The 19213-nt window shown below is 38.2% G+C and overlaps 1 protein-coding gene across 1 annotated transcript in view; it reads right to left on the bottom strand.

Annotated features, from left to right (window-relative positions):
* Window positions 1–19213, bottom strand: part of FAM81B (family with sequence similarity 81, member B) — a 99488-nt gene that overhangs the window by 47823 nt on the left and 32452 nt on the right. Inside the window, exons 4-5 of the mRNA XM_006867879.1 lie at window positions 14849–15092; window positions 4233–4351 (exon numbers count right to left, since the gene is read on the bottom strand). Coding sequence (XP_006867941.1) covers window positions 4233–4351; window positions 14849–15092 — 363 coding nt within the window. The remainder of the gene's footprint in view (window positions 1–4232; window positions 4352–14848; window positions 15093–19213) is intronic.

The following is a 19213-nucleotide window of genomic DNA, read 5'->3' as shown; positions in this document are numbered from 1 at the left end:
AAAGGTCAGCAGTTCAAATCTACTAGTGGCTCTTCAGGAGAAAGATGAGACTTTCTGCTCCCTATTCAGGTTGCTATGAGTTGGAACTGACTCCATAGCGTAACACCATCACCGCCATTTATATCTACCCACCACCCATCTGTCAATTTGTTTTATTATCATGGCTTCTGTGTTGCTGTGAAGCTTGAAACTATGCCATCACACACTAGCAGGCTCACCCATGGTTTCAGCAGCTCTTTTAGAATAAGATCGGAGCCAATTAAAACCTTATGGATTACAATAGAACATAGTCCAGTTCACTTACTTTGGACACACCATTTGTTGTTGTGGCTGTTAAATGGCTGTTGGGGTTAAACTGCCAACCTTGTGGTTAGTAGTCCAGTGCTTATCCTTCAGTGCCACACCAGAACTACATCTATTTATAACACATTAGTAGTTGTGGTTGTTAAGTGTTAAGTGCCTTCAAGTCAGTTCTGACTCATAGTGAACCTGTATAAAGTTTCCGAAGAATGACTAGTGGGTTTGAACTGCCGACATTTCAGTGATCAGTCTGGTACTTATCCTACAGCGTCATACCAGGGCTCCTTTATAGCACATACAGATAAGCATATAGAGAAATACTGCAAGTATTCTGTTAAAATAGATTAGGGAGTGGGGGTGGCACTGTAGGATAAACATTGGACAACAGTTAGTTTGAACTGCAAGGTTCAAACCCACCAACCATACCTTGGAAATCCTACACAGGATCTTTATGAGTCAGAACCTACTCAACAGCACTTAACAATATAAATAGATTATGAAGCACATGCCAACCACAAGGTTAGAGGTTCAAGACCACCAGTTGCTCCATGGGAGCAGGATGAGATTTTCTATTCCTGAAAAGATATACTACTGTCTTGGAGACCCTGTACAGGGTCGCTATGAGTCAGTACTGACTCAATGGCGCTTAACAACAAGAATAAATAGATATAAATAGTAGAGTTCTGGTAGCGTAGTGGTTATGAATCGGGCTGTGAACCACAAAGTCAGCAGTTCAAAACTACTAGCTGTTCCACGTGAGAAAGATGAGGTTTTCTGCTCCTATAAGTATTTACAACCTCAGGAACCCAATACAGGATCACTATGAGTTGAAACAGACCGCCATCATCACCCTTAGAATTTCTTGAGTAGTATTGATATATCGTCTGACATTTATAGATGTGGTGCTGTGGGTTAATGTGCTGAACTGGAAAGTCACTTTTAATCGCAAGGTAAGAGATTCAAGTTCACCGCTGCTCCTCGGAAACACTATACAGATTTGCTATGGGTCAAAACAAATTCGATGGCACTTAACAACAACAATGGTGGTAGATAAAGACTTAGCTATCTTACACTGTCACGTCCTTTACCTGTTACCATTCTTCCCATAACCACATATTACAATTTGTGGTTATGTCAATATTCAGTTTACTTTATTATGCCAGTGAAAATACCATTTTATAGCTGAGTGATGAAATATACAGTTATTCTTTCCTTTCCTGATTTTTGTTTGTTTGTTTCTCTTTATGTTAATAATTACCTTTATATAAAGTCAGGTGAGTTTTCTTTGTATCTGTACCTTTCCACCCCTTCTCCAATAGACTCTTGAATAGAATTTTCTGGGGGTCATTTACATCAGATAATCTATTAATTTCAATTTTTTTCTTGAAGACATCATTCCTGGAAATTTCCATTCTTTTTCTCTTTGGGATTTCTTTTTATGTCTTTCAAAGGAAGTCCCTTTGCTTTAGTGTTGATGCAGATTTGGTTTTTCCAGGACCTTCTTTTCTTGGTTTTACTTCGTTAGTTTGATGAAGGATACTCTCTAGTGACTTTTTGAGAAACACTTCATAACCTGTTGCTGTACAGTCGATTTTGACTCATAGTGAGTATGTTTTCAAACGATTTCCCTTAAACCTTTCAGGGTCATGAGTCTTGATTTGGGGAAATCACTTTGTTTTTGGTCTAAAGAGGTCAGTGTCAGTCCAAACACAGCAATACTGCTAAGTTGGCTGTTTGTGGTTAGTAATTGTGACAACTTTTTTGTTGTACTAAAGATGGAGTGGCTGTTTTCCTTGTGTCTTTCATTGACTTTGAGGTGTCCCAAGTGAGAAAAGTAGAGTAAAAATGTCTTTATTTATATTTTAAAAAACTAACCATCTCTATAATGTGTTTGTTATTCCTTCAAAGGACATGCTTTTTACTTTTAATCACACATAATTCTTTTTTACCCTACAATCTGGAGATCTGTCTTGAGGCTTCAAAGAATCAAATGAAGCTTGAGTTTGGCCTCCTCTGATTCTGCTGCAGAGTGTAATTTATATCCAGCCCTTTGGGTACCCTTGGCATGCTCACCTTTTCTCTTTCTGCAAGGAAGACTAAGGATCAAATAGGGGCTGTTGTTGTTAAGTGCTTTGGAGTCAATTCAGGCACATAGTTACCCTGTAGAGGGTTTCTAAGGAGCAGCTGGTGGGTTTGAACCAATGACCTTATGGTAGGCAGTCCATTGCTTATTCTACAGTGGCCCACCAGGACTCCTCAAACAGGAAAGGGTGTTAATAACCGGCCAAGCAATCTGAGAACCTCGTTTTATTGGAAGCAGTTGCTTTTAAACTGCTACTGTATTGGGGTTGGAAATAGAGTGAGAAATTCATTATAGTTATCAACCATTGAGCTTGATTTATGAAGCAGAAAAGGATTCTCTCTCTCTCTCTCTCTCTCTCTCTCTCTCTATATATATATATATATATATATATATATCTTTCTCTGTATATTATATATATATATATATATATATATATATATATATATACAAGCACTGGATTTCTAACCGCAAGGTTAGTGGTTCAAATCAACCAACTACTCCACAAGGTCCATTTAAAACAGAGATTTGGTACTTAACATGCTTTGTAAAATCATGGTACATCTAAGTAGGGTGATGGATTAGTGGAAGTTTGTCTCATTATCTTGATTCATAGCATATCCATATTATAAAAATTCTTTTGTATATAAAAATATATGATAAAATATAACTATGTATTTTTAAAGTATAAAAATATATTTATACATTTATAAAATAATTTTATATGTATGTGTGTGTGTGTATACATTCAACTTGGGACCACTTTATCACCCATCTCTTTCTATATATGCAAACCCCAAAATGCCATAACCAAAATACTCTTCTCATAGGTAAGCACTTAAACATGCAAAAATTCATCCTTCAGTTCCTTTGCACATATTTTCCCTCTTATGCAAAGTGTCTTTTCCCCTTTCCTTATCTAACTACCAAATCCTTCAAAACTCATCTCTATAACATTCTCAGGGAAGTTTTACCTATGCTGCAATCTGATTGGGAGATTCCCAGGGCACCCCTGATTTTCATCTTCATGCTCATTTTGTTGCCAATTGATACAGCTTGTTTTTCCAGCTCAATTGTGAAAAACAGTGGGACTAAGACCATGTCTATGAATCCCTGAGGCCTATCACATTACTTGGATGTGGTCAAGTACTCAATACATTTTTGTTGAATTAAATGGAGGATACTTTAGGAGAGATTTGTCTTAAGTGTCAACCATCTGATTCATATTTGGTCAGTGACACCACAGAGCAGATTAAGAAAATGGGGTGAGGATATTCCAGATGGGAGGAGAGAGCTACTGGCAGAAGATATAAGGATGGAAAGGTGTTCATGATCAGTCACTCACAAATTATCTTTGGCATGTTTGCCAAAGTGGTTCTTCCATTGTCAATGCCCACAGATTTTTGTTGAGCTGTGTAGCATTAATTATTTTGATTTATAAATCTCATACAAAAGATGTCCATTTGATAGTAAAGCCCTTTTGCTAGACACTTATAAGTAATTCCTGTGTATTTTTTAATATTTTAACTTTTCAAATTTGACACACCTAGGAATTTTTGAAGTGCAGTTGTGTCTGTTTTGGGTATTGGGATTTGGGAAGTTGATGATTATAAAGAAGACATTCTGGTGATTTCTGGATGCATATAGGATCTTTTATGGAAATTTTGGATTTCCCATGAAGTTTTGAAAACATTAGGCTGTCAAAGTCCTATGATCCACCTTCCTCAACCACCATCTAAGCAGTTTAGTTTAAAGTGAAGACAAAGTCTTGTTTTCTACAGTATGAAACTTATTTGAGAATGAGAATTCAGTGGCCAAAACTGACTGCCAATTGCTATTTAATTCCTCTCACCTGGCTACTCTTCCACGAAGATCTCCAACTCCCTGCAGGTGTTTGGTGTTTAGCTCCTTCACTGCAAAATGAGTTCCTGTGGTCGCCTGGTCTCGAGCTCTTATTTGGTCTTCTAAAACCTAGAATTTTGAATTAAAATTCCCATTAATTTACCATGCTACATAGGAAGAAAAGATCATATGAAGTAAGATTTCAAAATCCAATGGTTGTTGTTTGGCTGAGAATGTAGATGAGTGAGGCAGTCCTATCTCAGAGATGAGGGTGGTGGTGGTGGTGTGCCAGGGAGTCAGTTCTGACTCATAGTGACCCTGCATAGGGTTTCTGAGGTTGTAAAATCTTTAAGGGAGTAGAAAGCCTCATCTTTCTCCCCTGGAATGGTTGGTAGTTTCAAACTGCTCACCTTGAGTTTAGCAGCTTGACTTGTAACCACTATGCTACTGGAGCTCTTTCAGAGATGAGGGTATGATAGGATTAGGGTGGTACATGTCAATTTATTGTTTCTAAGTCTAAATGATATTTCAATAGAAGCCAGAAATCCAGATTTTATGTGAAATTTCCCAGTTTTTAAAATGTCGACACCTTATTCAAAATCTTTTCTAAACACTATAAGGAGCTCTGGTAACGTAGTTGTTACGAATCGGACTGTGAGCCGCAAGGTCAGCAGTTCAAAACTATCAGCCGTTCCGCGGGAGAAAGATGAGGCGGTCTGCTCCCGTAAAGATTTACAGCCTCGGAAACCCTGTGTAGGGTCACTATGAGTCGGAACCTACTCCACGGCACTTAACAACAACAACAACATATGGACCAAACAAATTGTGTTTATTGGTCCAATACAGTTATAGGTTGCCATTTGGGTATCATTGTTTTAAAATTTTTATTTTTATTTTTATTTTTATTAATGATACCACAAAATGGGACAGAGACAAATAGTGATGTATGCTCAAGCTTGTAATAACAGGGCTCTGTGATGCAGGGATCAAGGCATAGACTGAAGAAGGGAAATCATGTTTAGATGTTTGACTGTCTTATGAATATTGGTTTCTCTTGCCTACTATTATAAAATAGACACTTGAGTGGGATAGAAAGGAATTGGAAAACATGATTACAGAAAGGTTGTAAACTTGTCTTCAGCCTATAACTGGTTGGAATACTTAAAAGGGGTTCTAAAACTTGCCCAGTGAAATAGGCTTCTTGTGGAGCCTTTGTAGTATATAGGACCCTAGATGTAATCCTGAGCCTCATCCAGAACCTTCTGAGGTGGGACATTCCCACTAGAAAGGACAAACAGACCAGCCTGGAACAGCTAGAGGAACAGAAGATACTTCTTGAAAGAAAGACCAGTAGGAAAAATCCAAAACAAAAATGGCAGTCTGATTGGCTGCTATAAGAGTAAGTAAGTTGTTTGCAGGGGAGCCATCAAGGCAAGCAATAAAATCCCTTCAGGACAAATCCCCCTTCAAGACTGAAACTCAAAGGAAACACATGAACAAGCATGTAAGATTGCTGGTGATCATGTTGGTCAGCTGGTGAGTCGAAGATGGAAAGGCAACAATGAAGATATGGGCTGAGTTAGACCACATTCCATAGACACCCATCTACCTGGCAATAAGAGAGAGAAGAGGAAGGACTGGTTGGTCTGAAGTGTGGTGAGACCTGGGGACTCCTGAGCATGCAAGGACATAATCATAGAGGGCCAGAGCTGAGAGTGAAGTGTCCAGCTGATAGGAAGTGAAGAGAGATGCACAAGAACACCCAAACTTGTTAGCTTCAATGGCTTGATGATCAGAACCAGGCTAGAGGAAGATTTTAAAAAACACAATTTTTTATAAAGGGAACAGGTGTAAATTGCTATAATTTGATTAACTTGGCCTATACTTATGGATGTAGTAGCTCAAAATACCAACTGAGAAGGAAGGAGTCTTCATATCAAGTATCAATCCTATCCCCTCTGTATACAGCATTGATAGGGATGGGCAACTTAGACATTGGCTACCTGAAATGAGGGGCGGTGTGGTCGTGGTGGCTGGCTATAAAGGCACGAAGTGACTTGCAAGTTTTCAAGAGGGAATTTAATTTTCAGGTGTGTGGGGAAAGAAAATATAGAATCACCACTGAACAGTTTTCATCTTGTCTAGACAGGTCTGGTGAAAGGAGATGGGGATAAGATTCTTATGTTTCAATAGTGAATAATTGATGCTATGACTGTGACTTTCACAACTGTAAGGCAGAAGTTTTGTAACAAAAAGGGGGGAGTAATTAATCTTAATCAAAGAGCACAGCCTTCGGTATGGATTACATCTCAATGTCAAGAAAACAAAAATCCTCACCACTGGATCAATAAACATCATTCTTATCAATGGAGAAAAGATTGAAGTTGTCAAGGACTTCATTCTTCTAGGATCAACTATCAACACTCACAGAAGCAGCAGCCAACAAACCAGACGACGTATTGCATTAAGCAAATCTGCTGCACAGAAACTTTTTAAAGTGCTGAAGAGCTAAGATGTCAGCTTGAGTACTAAACTGCGCCTGACCCAAGCCATGGTATTTTCAATAACCTCATATGCATGCGAAAGCTGGAGAGTGAATAAGGAAGATCGTAGAAGAATTGATGCCTTTGCGTTATGGTGTTGGAGGAGAATACTAAAAGTGCCATGGGTTGCCAAAAGAACCAATAGATCCATTTTGGAAGAAGTGCAGCCAGAGTGCTCCTTGGAGGCCAAGGTGGCCAAACTTCATCTCTCATACTTTGGACATATTGTCAGGAGGGAACAGTCTCTGGAGAAGGATATCATGTTTGGTGAGATGGAAGTTCAGAGAAAAAGAGGAAGACCCCCAACAAGATAGATTGGTCAGGTGGCAGCATGGATGGACTCAAGTGTGGCAACAGTAGTGAGGTTGGCCCAGGATTGGACATTGTTTTGTTCTGCTGTGCATAAGTTCACTATGAGTTGGTGCCGACTCGATGGCACCTAATAAAAAAAACAGTTAATGTTACAGTCCAGAAACAGAAGACCCTAAGACCATCAAAGGAGAAGAATGTGGGACCCTATCCAGAGAAGCAGTGACACCAGAGATGGAGGCAGAGATGAAGACATGGAGAGAAGGAGCAGCTAAAGACTCTAGACTTCAGGGAAAGAGAAAGGCTGTGTGCTGATGACCAGGAGGCAGGCTTGCAGAATGTACCCTGTGGTTATTTAAATGATTATATATTCCTGAGTGTTTTTGTGTACATCCCCCCCCCACCCTAAAAAAAAACAGAGGGAACAGAAACAAATACTGTTGAATGATGATGCATGGAGGAGACTGTAATCATAAACAATGAATGTAAAACTGATTTTCTCCCATGTAAACTGTCACTCAATTCACAATAAAAACATTTTAAAAAATGATACCACAACAGGTGGTAACTTTTGAAAAGTGATTTTTAATATATCTTCAGGTAAGGCCGTTTATGAATTGAAAGTGAATCCCAATACAGCTAATTCAACGAACACAAGCAAATATGGTTGGATCAAATTGTTTCACAAATGGTTGCAAAAGAAGTTTATTCTAGATTTCTTAGAGAATATGAGCGATTTATGGCTTGGATGTATTCAGATTTTGTACTCGTGTACTCAGATTTTGTATTTGCATATCTTTAATGATGACATTATTATATCTTGGTATTCTGGAAATAAAACTGACTTTCCTGAGAATAGTGGTTTTAATATTTTTTTTGCATGTACATATAAGTATATAAAAATGGAAATGGTTCTGTTTTTCTGAAGAGAAAATTTGCCTTATTTAACATTTAAACAATTAATTTGAATTTATTCTGAAATAAGTGAGAGTATAGAATTTTGGGAAAGTACCAAAAAAATGTGATTTAAAACAACATATTCAAGCTTGTTTGTTCTTAGTGCCATCAAGCCAGTTCCAACTCACAGTGACCCTGTATAGGGTTTCCATGGAGTAGCTGGTGGATTTGAACTGCCAACCTTGTGGTTCGCAGTCCAGTGCTGATCCTACAGCACCACACCAGGAGTCTGTGGATTTTATTATAGTGGAATTTTTGTAGCAAGTGAATTGCAGAAATTTCAAAGACTATACTAAGAATTCTTCACATTAATAAACTGTCAGATTGAGACATCTTAAAAGCAAATACAACCTTAAGCGGAGACATAGAAGTGTCAAAAATACTAGCTACAGTCTTTTTTTTTAAAAGAATAGTGATAAATTTTAAAACATTTAGCAAGAATACAGTAAATCTGTGTGATGCTGATGTGTAGCCAAATAGTTCAACGTAAGTTTATGAGGATCTTGGTAAATGTTTGGAAGCAAGATGTTATATATGAGACTCACAAATCAAAGGGGGAAGAATTTCAAGAATCATGTTGTGATCTGAGTACTTATTCATAAAATAATGAATTTAGATCCTTACCTCATGCCATATATCAAAATCAACCTTATAAAATACAGATTAAAATACATACATTAGAAACCAAATCCTAAAAATAAAATATAGCAGGTGATCTCATCTCTGAATGAAGAGCTTTCTAATTTTTAAAAGTAAGGAGAGAAATCATGAAGTGAAATTTTGTACAAATCTTGTAGAAAAACATTGTAAATAAAATTAAGATATAAACAACAAACTGAAAAACTGTCCATAGCATATGTTATTATCAAGTGTTTCAGTGCTGCGCTGGGACCAGTATGCACCAGCTTGCAGAGCTGATGTGCATATCACTCCCCATTGTTGTCACCATGTTAGGTGTTTGAAATCAGTTATAGTAGGAGTATTTATACCATGAAATAGGCAGAAATGATAAACCAGATTTCATCTTCTCCTAAATAGTTGATTGTTAGACATTTACCAATAAACCGCTGGTTTCCATTCTTAATGTATAGAAGAACTCATTAATCAGTGGTGGTGGTGGTGTGTTGTCCAGTCATTTCCAACTCACAGGGACCCTGTGTAGGGTTTCTGAGGCTATAAATCTTTATGGGAGCAGAAAGTCTCTTCTTTCTTCTGAGGAATTAATAGTGAATTCAAACTTCTGATCTTGCAGTTAACAGCCCAATGCATAACCACTATGCTACAAGAGCTCCTTTCATCAATCAATAAGAATTAAAAACCACTAAGTTCTGGTGTGGACTGCTAATCACAAGGTTGATGGTTCAAATCTAACAACCCTCGGAAACCTTATACAGGGTCGCTATTTGTCAGAACCGATTCCATAACACTTAACAATAACAAAACTCTAAAAGATAACTAGGTAAAGCACATGATTGACTGACTGAGAAGATTAGAACTGTTATGACTACTTTAAAAATGTAGTTCAATACCTTCAAGAAGAAAAGAAAAAAGGTCTTATTTCTGTCCTATCAAATTGTTGTTGTTGTTGTTAAGTGCCGTCGAGTCGGTTTCGACCCATAGCGACCCTGTACAGGGTTTCCGAATTAGTAGAGATTAAAACAACAATAAATCTCAATGATGACATAAACCCAAACCAAAATCAAACCCATTGTCACTGAAGCAATTTCAATTCATAGCAACTCTATGGAATAGCACAGCACCATAGGGTTTCCAGGGCTTCTGATTTTTACAGAAATAGACTGCCTCATGTTTCCTCCACAAAGCAACTAGTGAATTTGACCTGCCAACCTTTTGACTAAAAGTTGAGTGCTTTAACCACTTGTGATACAGTGAATTATGACTCTTCTACCAGAGTCTTGGAGTCCGTGTGGCACTGTGGTTTTTGACAGCAAGGTTGCAATTGACAGCAAGGTTGGTTTGAACCACAAGATCCAGCGTACAAACTCACCAGCCACACCTCAGAAACTCTATGCAGGGTTGTTATGAGTTGGAACTGACTAGTAGGTAAAAGCAACCAGAATCTTGTTTGGTAACATGGAGGGTCCAAAAAAAAGAGGAAGACCTTCAAGGAAATGGATTGGCACAGTGGCAGCAATGGGCTCAAGGGTAACCATGATTGTGAGGATGGTGCAGGTTGGTTCCAACTCATAGCCATCCTGTATACAGTTTCCAAGAGTGGCTGGTGGGTTTGAACCAATGACAAGTCCAGTGTTTATCTTACAGCACCACACCAGGACTTCTGCAGTGTGACTGAGAAGACAATTTCCCAACTGGATGGAGAACTGCTGTATGCTAAATTGTTTCTCATCCTGAACCGTGCCCTGTTAACTTGTCTAATAAACCTGTGAGTTTGTGAAGACTGTGTGGCCATTGCAATGGAGTGAGAGAAGCAAGAGCTCTGTGGAAGAGATGGGTGGTGTCAGAATAGGGTAAACAAGGTTGAAGACTGGAGCATGTCTGACTTCTGCCTCATAGGAATCAGCCTTGAGCTGATTTTGAGTCTGATTCTCTTTACCACCTTGTGAAGTCAGAGGAAGTCAGACATACCCCCCACCCCCACCCCATTCTTGCACCACTGTACCACTGGTTGGTTGGTTGGTTGGTTAGGTGCCGTGGAGTAGATTCCGACTCATAGTGACCCTATACAGGGTTTCCAAAGTTGTAAATCTTTACAGGAGCAGAAAGCCTCATCTTTTTCCCGTGGAACAGTTTGTAATTTTGAATTCCTGACCTTGCGGTTCGCAGCCTGATTGGTAAACACTATGCTAGAATTCCTTAATTAGAACAGTGAAAAAGCACTCTTATATAATGCTAATGAAAGTGTAAACTTCCTACAAACCTATTTGCTAACATGCATCAAGAGCTTTCAAAGTGTTTATACCATAGTAAATACATTTGTAGGAATGTATATCATGAAAATAATGAAAATTCAAACAACTATTTATGCAGAGAAATATTTCAATATTTGAAATATAAATGAGCAAATCATAGAACATGTACCATGCTTAAAGTTTTTAATACATATGAAAGTTAATGATATACATATTTTAAAGCTTTTACTGTTGAACTGAGTGATAGTTTACAAGAAAGAACATTGGTTTTGCTCTCAACCAATAGTATTTCGTTTCATTGAATGATTACAATCCCCTCCATGCACCATCTTTTTGCCAAATCCAGAGTTCAAATATATCAGTTCTTTGGTTTTCCTTATTCATTGACCAGCTTTTGCATGCAAATGAGGTGATTGCAAATAACATGGCTTGGGTCAGGTGTGCCTTAGTCTTCAAAATGCCATCTTTGTTTGCTTGTTTTTAAAAACATTTTAAAGAGATCTTTTGCATCAGATTTGCCCAATTCAATATGGTGTTTTATTTTTTGACTGCTGCTTCCATGGACATTGATTGTGGAGCCAAGGAAAATGAAATCCTTGATAACTTCAGTCTTTTCTCCATTTATTGTGGTTTTGCTGATTGGTCCCATGGTGAGGATATTTGTTTTTTGTATGTTGAAACATAATCTAAACTGAAGGCTGGCATTAGTGTTTCACCTTCATCAGTAAGTCTTCTATGCTTTCAGTAAGCAAATTTTTGTCATTTTTTATCACAGGTTATTATTGAGTTTTTCTGCAATGCTGATGCTCCATTCTTCTTCATATAGTTCAACTTCTTAGATTATTGTTCAGTATCCATATTGAAAACGTATGAGGAAAGCACACAGCCCTGACACATACCTAAAACATACAGTAACATCTAGTTCTGTTTGAACCACTGCTTGTCTATGTACATGTTTTATATGAGCACAATTTAAGTGCTTTGAAATTTCCATACTTAAATTATTCCCACAATTTATTATGATTCACATAGTTGGTTGTCTTTGCATAGTCAATAAAACACAGCTAAACATCTTTTCAGACCCATCTGATATTAGCACGCCCCTTTTGATTTATGTGAATTCCCTGTGAAAGTACTGTGCAACAGTTTTTGAATTATCTTCAGCATAATTTTATTTACATGTTTTTTCATGATATTGCACAATAATTTTCATATTCTGTTAGAGTGGGCACAAATATGGATCTCTTCTAGTCGGTTGGCCAGGTAGCTGTCTTTCAAATTTTTTGACATTAGATGAAAGAGACCTTTCAGCATTGCAGTTTGTTGAAACATCCCAATTGGCATTCCATCAGTTCCTGGAGCCTTATTTTTCACCAGCGCCTTCAGTGAAGCTTGGACTTCTTTCTTCAATGCTATAAGTTCATGATCATGTGCTACATTCTGAAATGATTAAATATCTGCCAATTTCATTTTGGTACGATTCTGTATACTCCTTCCATCTCCTTTTGATGCTTCCTTTGTTTAGTTTTTTTGCCCATAAAATTTTTCAATATTGCAATTCTAGGCTTGAGTTTTTCTTCAGTTCTTTCCGTTGAGGAAATGCTAAGCAAGTCCTTCCCTTTTGGTTTCCTAACTCCAGGATGTTACACATTTAATTATAATAATTTACTTTATCTTCTCAAGTTGCCTTTTGGAATCTTCTGTCTTCATTTATTCCATTACATTTAGGTACTTTATGTTCAAGAGCAAGTTTCAGATTCTCTGTGACATCCATTTTGGTCTTTGTTTCTTGTCTTTGGAATAATCTTTTGCTTTCTTCCTATGTGATGTCATCCCACAACTTATCTGGTCTTTGGTCATTAGTGTACAGTGTGTCAAATCTATTCTTAAGATGGTTTCTAAGTTTACATGGCACATACTCAAGCTGTACTTTGGGTTTCATGCACTTGTTTTAATTGTCTCAAGTGTCAATGGACTTGAGTATGAGTATGTGAGTATGAGTATAAGCATATGAGTATGTGAAGGAGCTCTGGTAGCATAGTGGTTACGAATTGGGCTGCGAACCTTAAGGTCAGCGGTTCGAAACTACCAGCCGCTCCGCGGAAGAAAGATGAGGCTTTCTACTCCGTAAAGATTTACACCCTCGGAAACCCTGTACAGGGTCGCTATGGGTCGGAACCGACTCGATGGCACTTAACAACAACAACAATGTGAGTATGTGAGTATGAGTATAAGCATATGAGTATGTGATGGTCTGTTCTGTAGTTGCACAATAATTTGTGCCTGTTCTGACTGATGATATTGAGCTTCTCCATCATCTTTCCACAGATGTAGTCAATATGATTCCTAGGTATTCTGTCTGGAAAGTGTACATGTACGTCACTACGTTGTTGAAGAAAATGTATTTACAATGAATTGTTGGTCTTGCACAATTCTATCATGCAATCTGCAGCATTCTTTCTATCACTAAGGTCATATTTCAACTACTGAGCCTCCCTTCCTCTTTGTTTCTAACTTTTGCATTCCAATAACCAGCAATTATCAATGCATATTAATTTCATGTTTGATCAATTTCAGATTACAGAAATTGGCACAAATCTTCAATTTCTTTATCTTTGGCATTAGTAGTTTTTAAGTAAATTTGAGTAATAGTAATAGAGTCCTGATGTGGAGCTGTGGGTTAATGCGCCAGACTGCAAAGCCGTTTGAACTGCAAGGTTGGTGGTTCAAGATCACCAGCTGCTCCTTGGAAACCCTGAACAGGGTAGCTATGGGTTGAAATCAACTCGATAGCACTTAACAACAACAACAACAAATAGTAATTGGTCTTCCTTATATGAATCTAAATATTATCCTATAACTGATAACACTGTACTTCTGAATAGTTCTTGAAATGTTCTCTATGATGAGTGTTGTTCCTTTTAAATTGGTCATTCTGGCCATATTAGCCTATACAATTGTCACATTCAAAATACCTGATGCCAGTCCATTTTAGCTCACTAAAGATGTTTAGCTTTAAGTGTTCCATATCAGTTTTTAGAACTTCCACCTTCCTTTGGTTGATACTTCACTCATTCCACATTCTGCTTTTGCATCATGCCTTTTTAACAAATGAAAGTCTGCAAAGTTTTACCCACCCACATCATTAAGATTGACTCTACTTTGAGGAGTCCGTACTTCCTTAGTTGTATCTTGAGTGCCCTTCAACCTGAGAAGCTCATCTTCCAATGTTCTATCAGACACTGTTCTGCTGCTATCCAGGTGTTTCCCTGGCCAGTTGTTTTCAGAAGTAGATTTCCACATCCTCCATCCCAGACAGTCTTCGTTTGGAAGCTCACCTGAACCTGTCTACCGTGATTGACCTTTCTGATATTTGAAATACCAATGGCATTAGTTTCAGCATCATAGCAGAAAAAACATAAAAAACAAATCTTGGAAAGATAACCACTGCCACAATTGAGCCAGTATTGCCAAAACATTACTAAAACTTCTTATTGAAATGGATATAGTAATAGAGCTTTAGATATTTAGATTAAAATAAGAACCTTACCACAATGTCTGGCATAATGTTAAACAATTGTTTTGCTGTCACAAAATAGATATACAATAATAAATGTTTTTTTGGTATAAATGAACAGGTGAAATTTTGAGCCATTTCCCTCTGTGTCAACTAAATTATAATCAATTAAACTTAAGGATAAGTACCAACAGGTGTTCTAAGAGAGAAAGATGAGGTATTCTGCTCCTGCAAAGATTTACAGCCTCAGAAACCCTATACAGGATTGATTTGAGTTGGAACAGACTCAATAACACTTAACAATAACAAACTTAAATAATAGCTACATGTTTCTGTGGTAGAGAATGATGTTGGTGGTTGATAATCTTAGTCAAGCAATGATGCCAACATATAAGAAGTAGAGAATTACCTCAATGTTTTGGTTGAGTTTTTTGACTATGCTGGTGATGGTTTGGATGTGACTTTCCAGTAGTTTCCTGGCAAGTGATTCCTCTTTTCGAAAGCCGTGTGTCCCCTGAAGACAGGCAGAGATATCCTCCTTGATACGAAAGGCTTGTTCTAGGAGGAAAGCTACTGTGCGCTCCTGGTTGTTAAGTCTGTCTTCTAGCTGATATCTCTGGATGTTTGAAATGACGGGAAGAAAAGAATGACCCCTGGTCAGGAAAAGGAGACAACAGCAAGGATATTACAAAAATAAGCTGGTGGAACCAGGAACCAGAACTCATAATGTCATCTCTATTCTTTCTTCTTGGTGGAAAATTCAGTAAGATTTAAAGCACTTGTTGGTGTTAACTGCCATCTAGTCACTTCTGACTCATAGTGACGCTATGTAAGGTTTCCAAGGAGCAGCTGGTGGGTTTGAACTACTGATCTTGTGGTTAGCAGTCCAGTGTTTGTCCTACAGGTGCCACACCAGGACTATTTTTAAGCACTTTCAGAATTAGAATCTTGGTTTAAATTTCAGCCAAAAAGCAGATTAATTTATGCTTTGATCTTTTTTTTTTTTAAAAATTTATTGTGAGGTTTACATGGGAGAACATCAGCTCTCTACACTCATCCTATTGTATTTTGTTTCATTGCAATGATTACAATCCCCTCCATGCATCATCAAATAACCAAAGGGTACATCCCACAGGCCCGCCCCCCAGCCGCCAGCACACAGTCCTTCTCCCTCCCTGAGTCCAGTGTCCCTAGCCGCTCCATCTGTTCACGTCATCAGCTCTGTCTCCATCACTGGCATCACTGCCTCTCTGGGTAGGGTCGTGCTCTCTACTCTTCTCACTTGGTGGTCCCAGGGACCTCTGCTCCTGGGCTGCAAAATCAATCACTCTCCTCTTTTTGTCAAAAAACATCTACCTCTCTATTTCCTAGCCTCACAGTCAGTCCTGATGGCAATTATTCACTATTGTACCACAAGAGTCTTATCCCCATTTCCCTTTGCCAGCCCGGTCCCAATGGATTGGAAATCATTCAGTGGTGATTCTACCTTCCCCCGCCCTGTCTGGAACTAGGCTCCCTCTTGAAAGCTTGTAAGCCAGTCACTTCTTTCCTTTATAGGCCCCCCTATATTGGGGAGCCAATGTCTAAATTGCCCATCCCTGTCAACCCTGTGTACTGAGGGGGTAGGAGTGATCCTCATTGCAAAGATTTGTTCCCTGTTTTGAGTTACTACATCCATAGGTATAGGTAAAGTTCATCAAATTGTAGTGGGTTACTCTTTTTTTTCCCCCCCTCTTATTTCTTCTAGTTGAGTTCATCCAGTTATCGAATGAAGCCAGGTCATCGAAGCCAGGTCAAGTGGGTACTATCTGCAAGTATGAGTGTTCTTGTGCATCTCCCCTCACTTCATATCAACTGGACACTTCACTCTCCACTCTAGTCTACTGTGGCCATGTCTCTGCCTCTGGGTCCAGAAGTCCCCAGGTCTTGCCATATTGCTGGCCATCCAGGTCTCCACCCAGGTTCACGGGGGTCTATTGAATGTGGTTGGGCTTAGCTCGCAACTGCATTGCTGTTTTTTCCCCTTCTTTCCCTTATCAGTGACCAATGTGGTCACCGGCCAGACCACATGCCTACTCATGTATTCCCCTTGAGTCTCAGTCTTGGAAGGGGGTTTGCTGTGAGGAGTCCTGACCACTTGCCTCTATGGCTCCCAGGTGAACAACTTACTTGTTCTTGTAGTAATCAATCAGATTGTCATTATTGTTTCAGATTTTTCCTGCTGGTCTTTCTTTCTTGGAGTATCTTCTGTTCTAGCCACTCCAGGCTGGTCTACTCATCCTTTCTAGTGGAAATTTCCTACCTCAGTCAGTTCTGGATAGGGTTCTGGATTCCTCCTGTGGTCTTGTGTATATACTTTGATTTTATATCATGTATTTTTCATATTTCCCAAGTAGGAAATGCTCTATATATGATGATAAATTTTCAAGTCAAATTAGTGATGTAGAAAGAAGAGGATTCATGAAGTCTTTGTCCCAAAACATTAACCTAGAAACAATCTAAATACCTATATCTGTAAACATTTAAAAGTGGCTTTGTTAGAGAATAGACCAACCCAACAAGGTAAATGACTATAAAACAATTCTGTAGTCAAATATATTTGAAAATGTTTGCAAACAATACCCCTCTCTTGGCTGTTTATACGGTGTGTTAGCATATTAAGGAGTCCTGGTGGTACAGTGGGTTAAATGTTGGGCTGCTAACCCAAAAGTAGATGGTTCAAACCCACCAACTGCTCTACAGGAGAAATATGAGGCTGTTTGTTCCCTTGAGGATTTACAGTCTTGGAAATCCTTAGGACCAGTTCTTGGTCCTATAGGAATTCAATCTGCATAGGAATCAAATAATCAAGAGTGGAATTTTATCAGCATATTAATGTCCAACAGTATTTTTCTAATTTTATAAATGAGAAAAGTAGTTCATTGTTATTATTAAATAACTGGTTCTACGTTAGGTGCTGTGGGTTAATGCCCCGGAGTGTAAAGCTGTTTGAATTGCAAGGCTGGCAGTTCAAGCTCACCAGCTGCTCCTCAGAAACCATACAGGGTCACTATGGGTCAGAACCGACTCGACGACACTTAACAACAACAACAACAACAAGGTTACTCTAGGAGTCCTGGTGTGACACTGTGGGTCAATGTGCCAGACTGCAAAGCCAATTGAACTGCAAGGTTGGTAATTAAAGCTCACCAGCTGCTCCTCGGAAACCCTATACAGAGTCACAATGGGTTGGAACAGACTTGATGAAACTTAACAAAAACAACAGATTACTCTAAGCACATGGGATAACACTTTTGGTTATATTATCCTCAAACATATGTAATTTCTGATGGCTTATATGCACTGATTCCATACCAGATCACATTTTGTGTATGTGAGCATGACAATATTCTATGTATTAGTATAATAGAGTTTATTATAAATTTGTCTGAAAAATTATTAAGTTACTTGGTGACTTCTTAGCTTATAAATGGTAAGTAAAATTAGAACATTTCTATGGTTCTCAAATAATTTTCTAATATTAATTATGCTGAGATGGGATAGCATATAAAGATTAAAAAAATAAAGCTTTAAAAAATTCAAAATTGCAAAGATAAATACTAGTACAATTTTACAACACTACATTTTAGAGACTTTATTTAAAAACACATTTATGAGCTATTTATACAAAATGTACATTAAGACAGTAGTGAGGTTGTCCCAGAATCGGGCAGTATTTCATTCTGCTGTGCATAAGGTCATGATGAGTCTGTACCAACTCGATGGCACCTAACAACAACAACAACAACACTTTAAGAAATACTGATTATTAGAATTACAGGTAAGACTTTGTCTGTGAAATGATAATAAGTATTAAATTATAACAAAAAACAAAAAAACAGAATAGTTTTAATCAAACAGACTCAGTCTTTAGATTCATGAGTGAAACTAAACCCATTGCTGTCAGGTGACTTGTGACTCATAGTGGGTGACACTATGGGACAGAGTATCACTAACTGATTGTTTGTTTTTTTCTGGTGGAGTGACTTGACCCAGTAACCTTTTGGTTAGCAGTCAAACAACTACCCAATATGCGACCAGGATGCCTAAAATTCATGATTACAGGAGCTGTAATCTGGCCAGATTTTCAGATATTCTCTGATTCAGGATCCTTCATAATTATTTTTTATGGTAGTCACTAAATATCGAATTGGAAATTCATAGCAACCCCATGTAACAGAGTAGAACTGCCCCATAGCGTTTTTTAGAATGTAATCTATACAGGAGCAGATTACCAAATTTTTCTCCCATGGAGTTACTGGGTGAGTTCAAACTACCAACCTTTTGGTTAGCGGCTGAGTGCTTACCCTTGTGCTAGACCAAAGCCAAATAGTTCCCACGCATTCCCATTGAAAGAGCCACAATCATTATGTTGTTAGTGCTAATGGTGACATATTTTTATGCTGGCAAGACTGTTGTAAAGACAGCAGATTTTAAGGCCAGATTAGTTTTTTCCTGAAGATCACGCATGTAAACTAGAGTTGTATTTAGCTGTGTGTAACAGAAATTCACCAACAGTCATCTGTCAGTTTGTCGTACTGTGGTGGCTTGTGAGTTGCTGTGATTCTGAAAGCTATGCCACCAGTATTTAAATACCAGCAGGGTCACCCATGGTGGACAGGTTTCAGATGAGCTTCCAGACAAAAACAGACTAGGAAGAAAGAATGACAAACTATTTCCAAATATTAAGTCACTGAAAACCTTATGAATAGCAGAGAAACACTGTCAGATATAG

The sequence above is a fragment of the Chrysochloris asiatica genome, unplaced genomic scaffold, assembly GCF_000296735.1.
Source record: "Chrysochloris asiatica unplaced genomic scaffold, ChrAsi1.0 scaffold00111, whole genome shotgun sequence".
In the NCBI taxonomy this organism is placed as follows: domain Eukaryota; kingdom Metazoa; phylum Chordata; class Mammalia; order Afrosoricida; family Chrysochloridae; genus Chrysochloris; species Chrysochloris asiatica.
The sequence above is the reverse complement of the archived record's forward strand: the minus strand, read 5'-3'. Positions and strand labels throughout refer to the sequence as shown.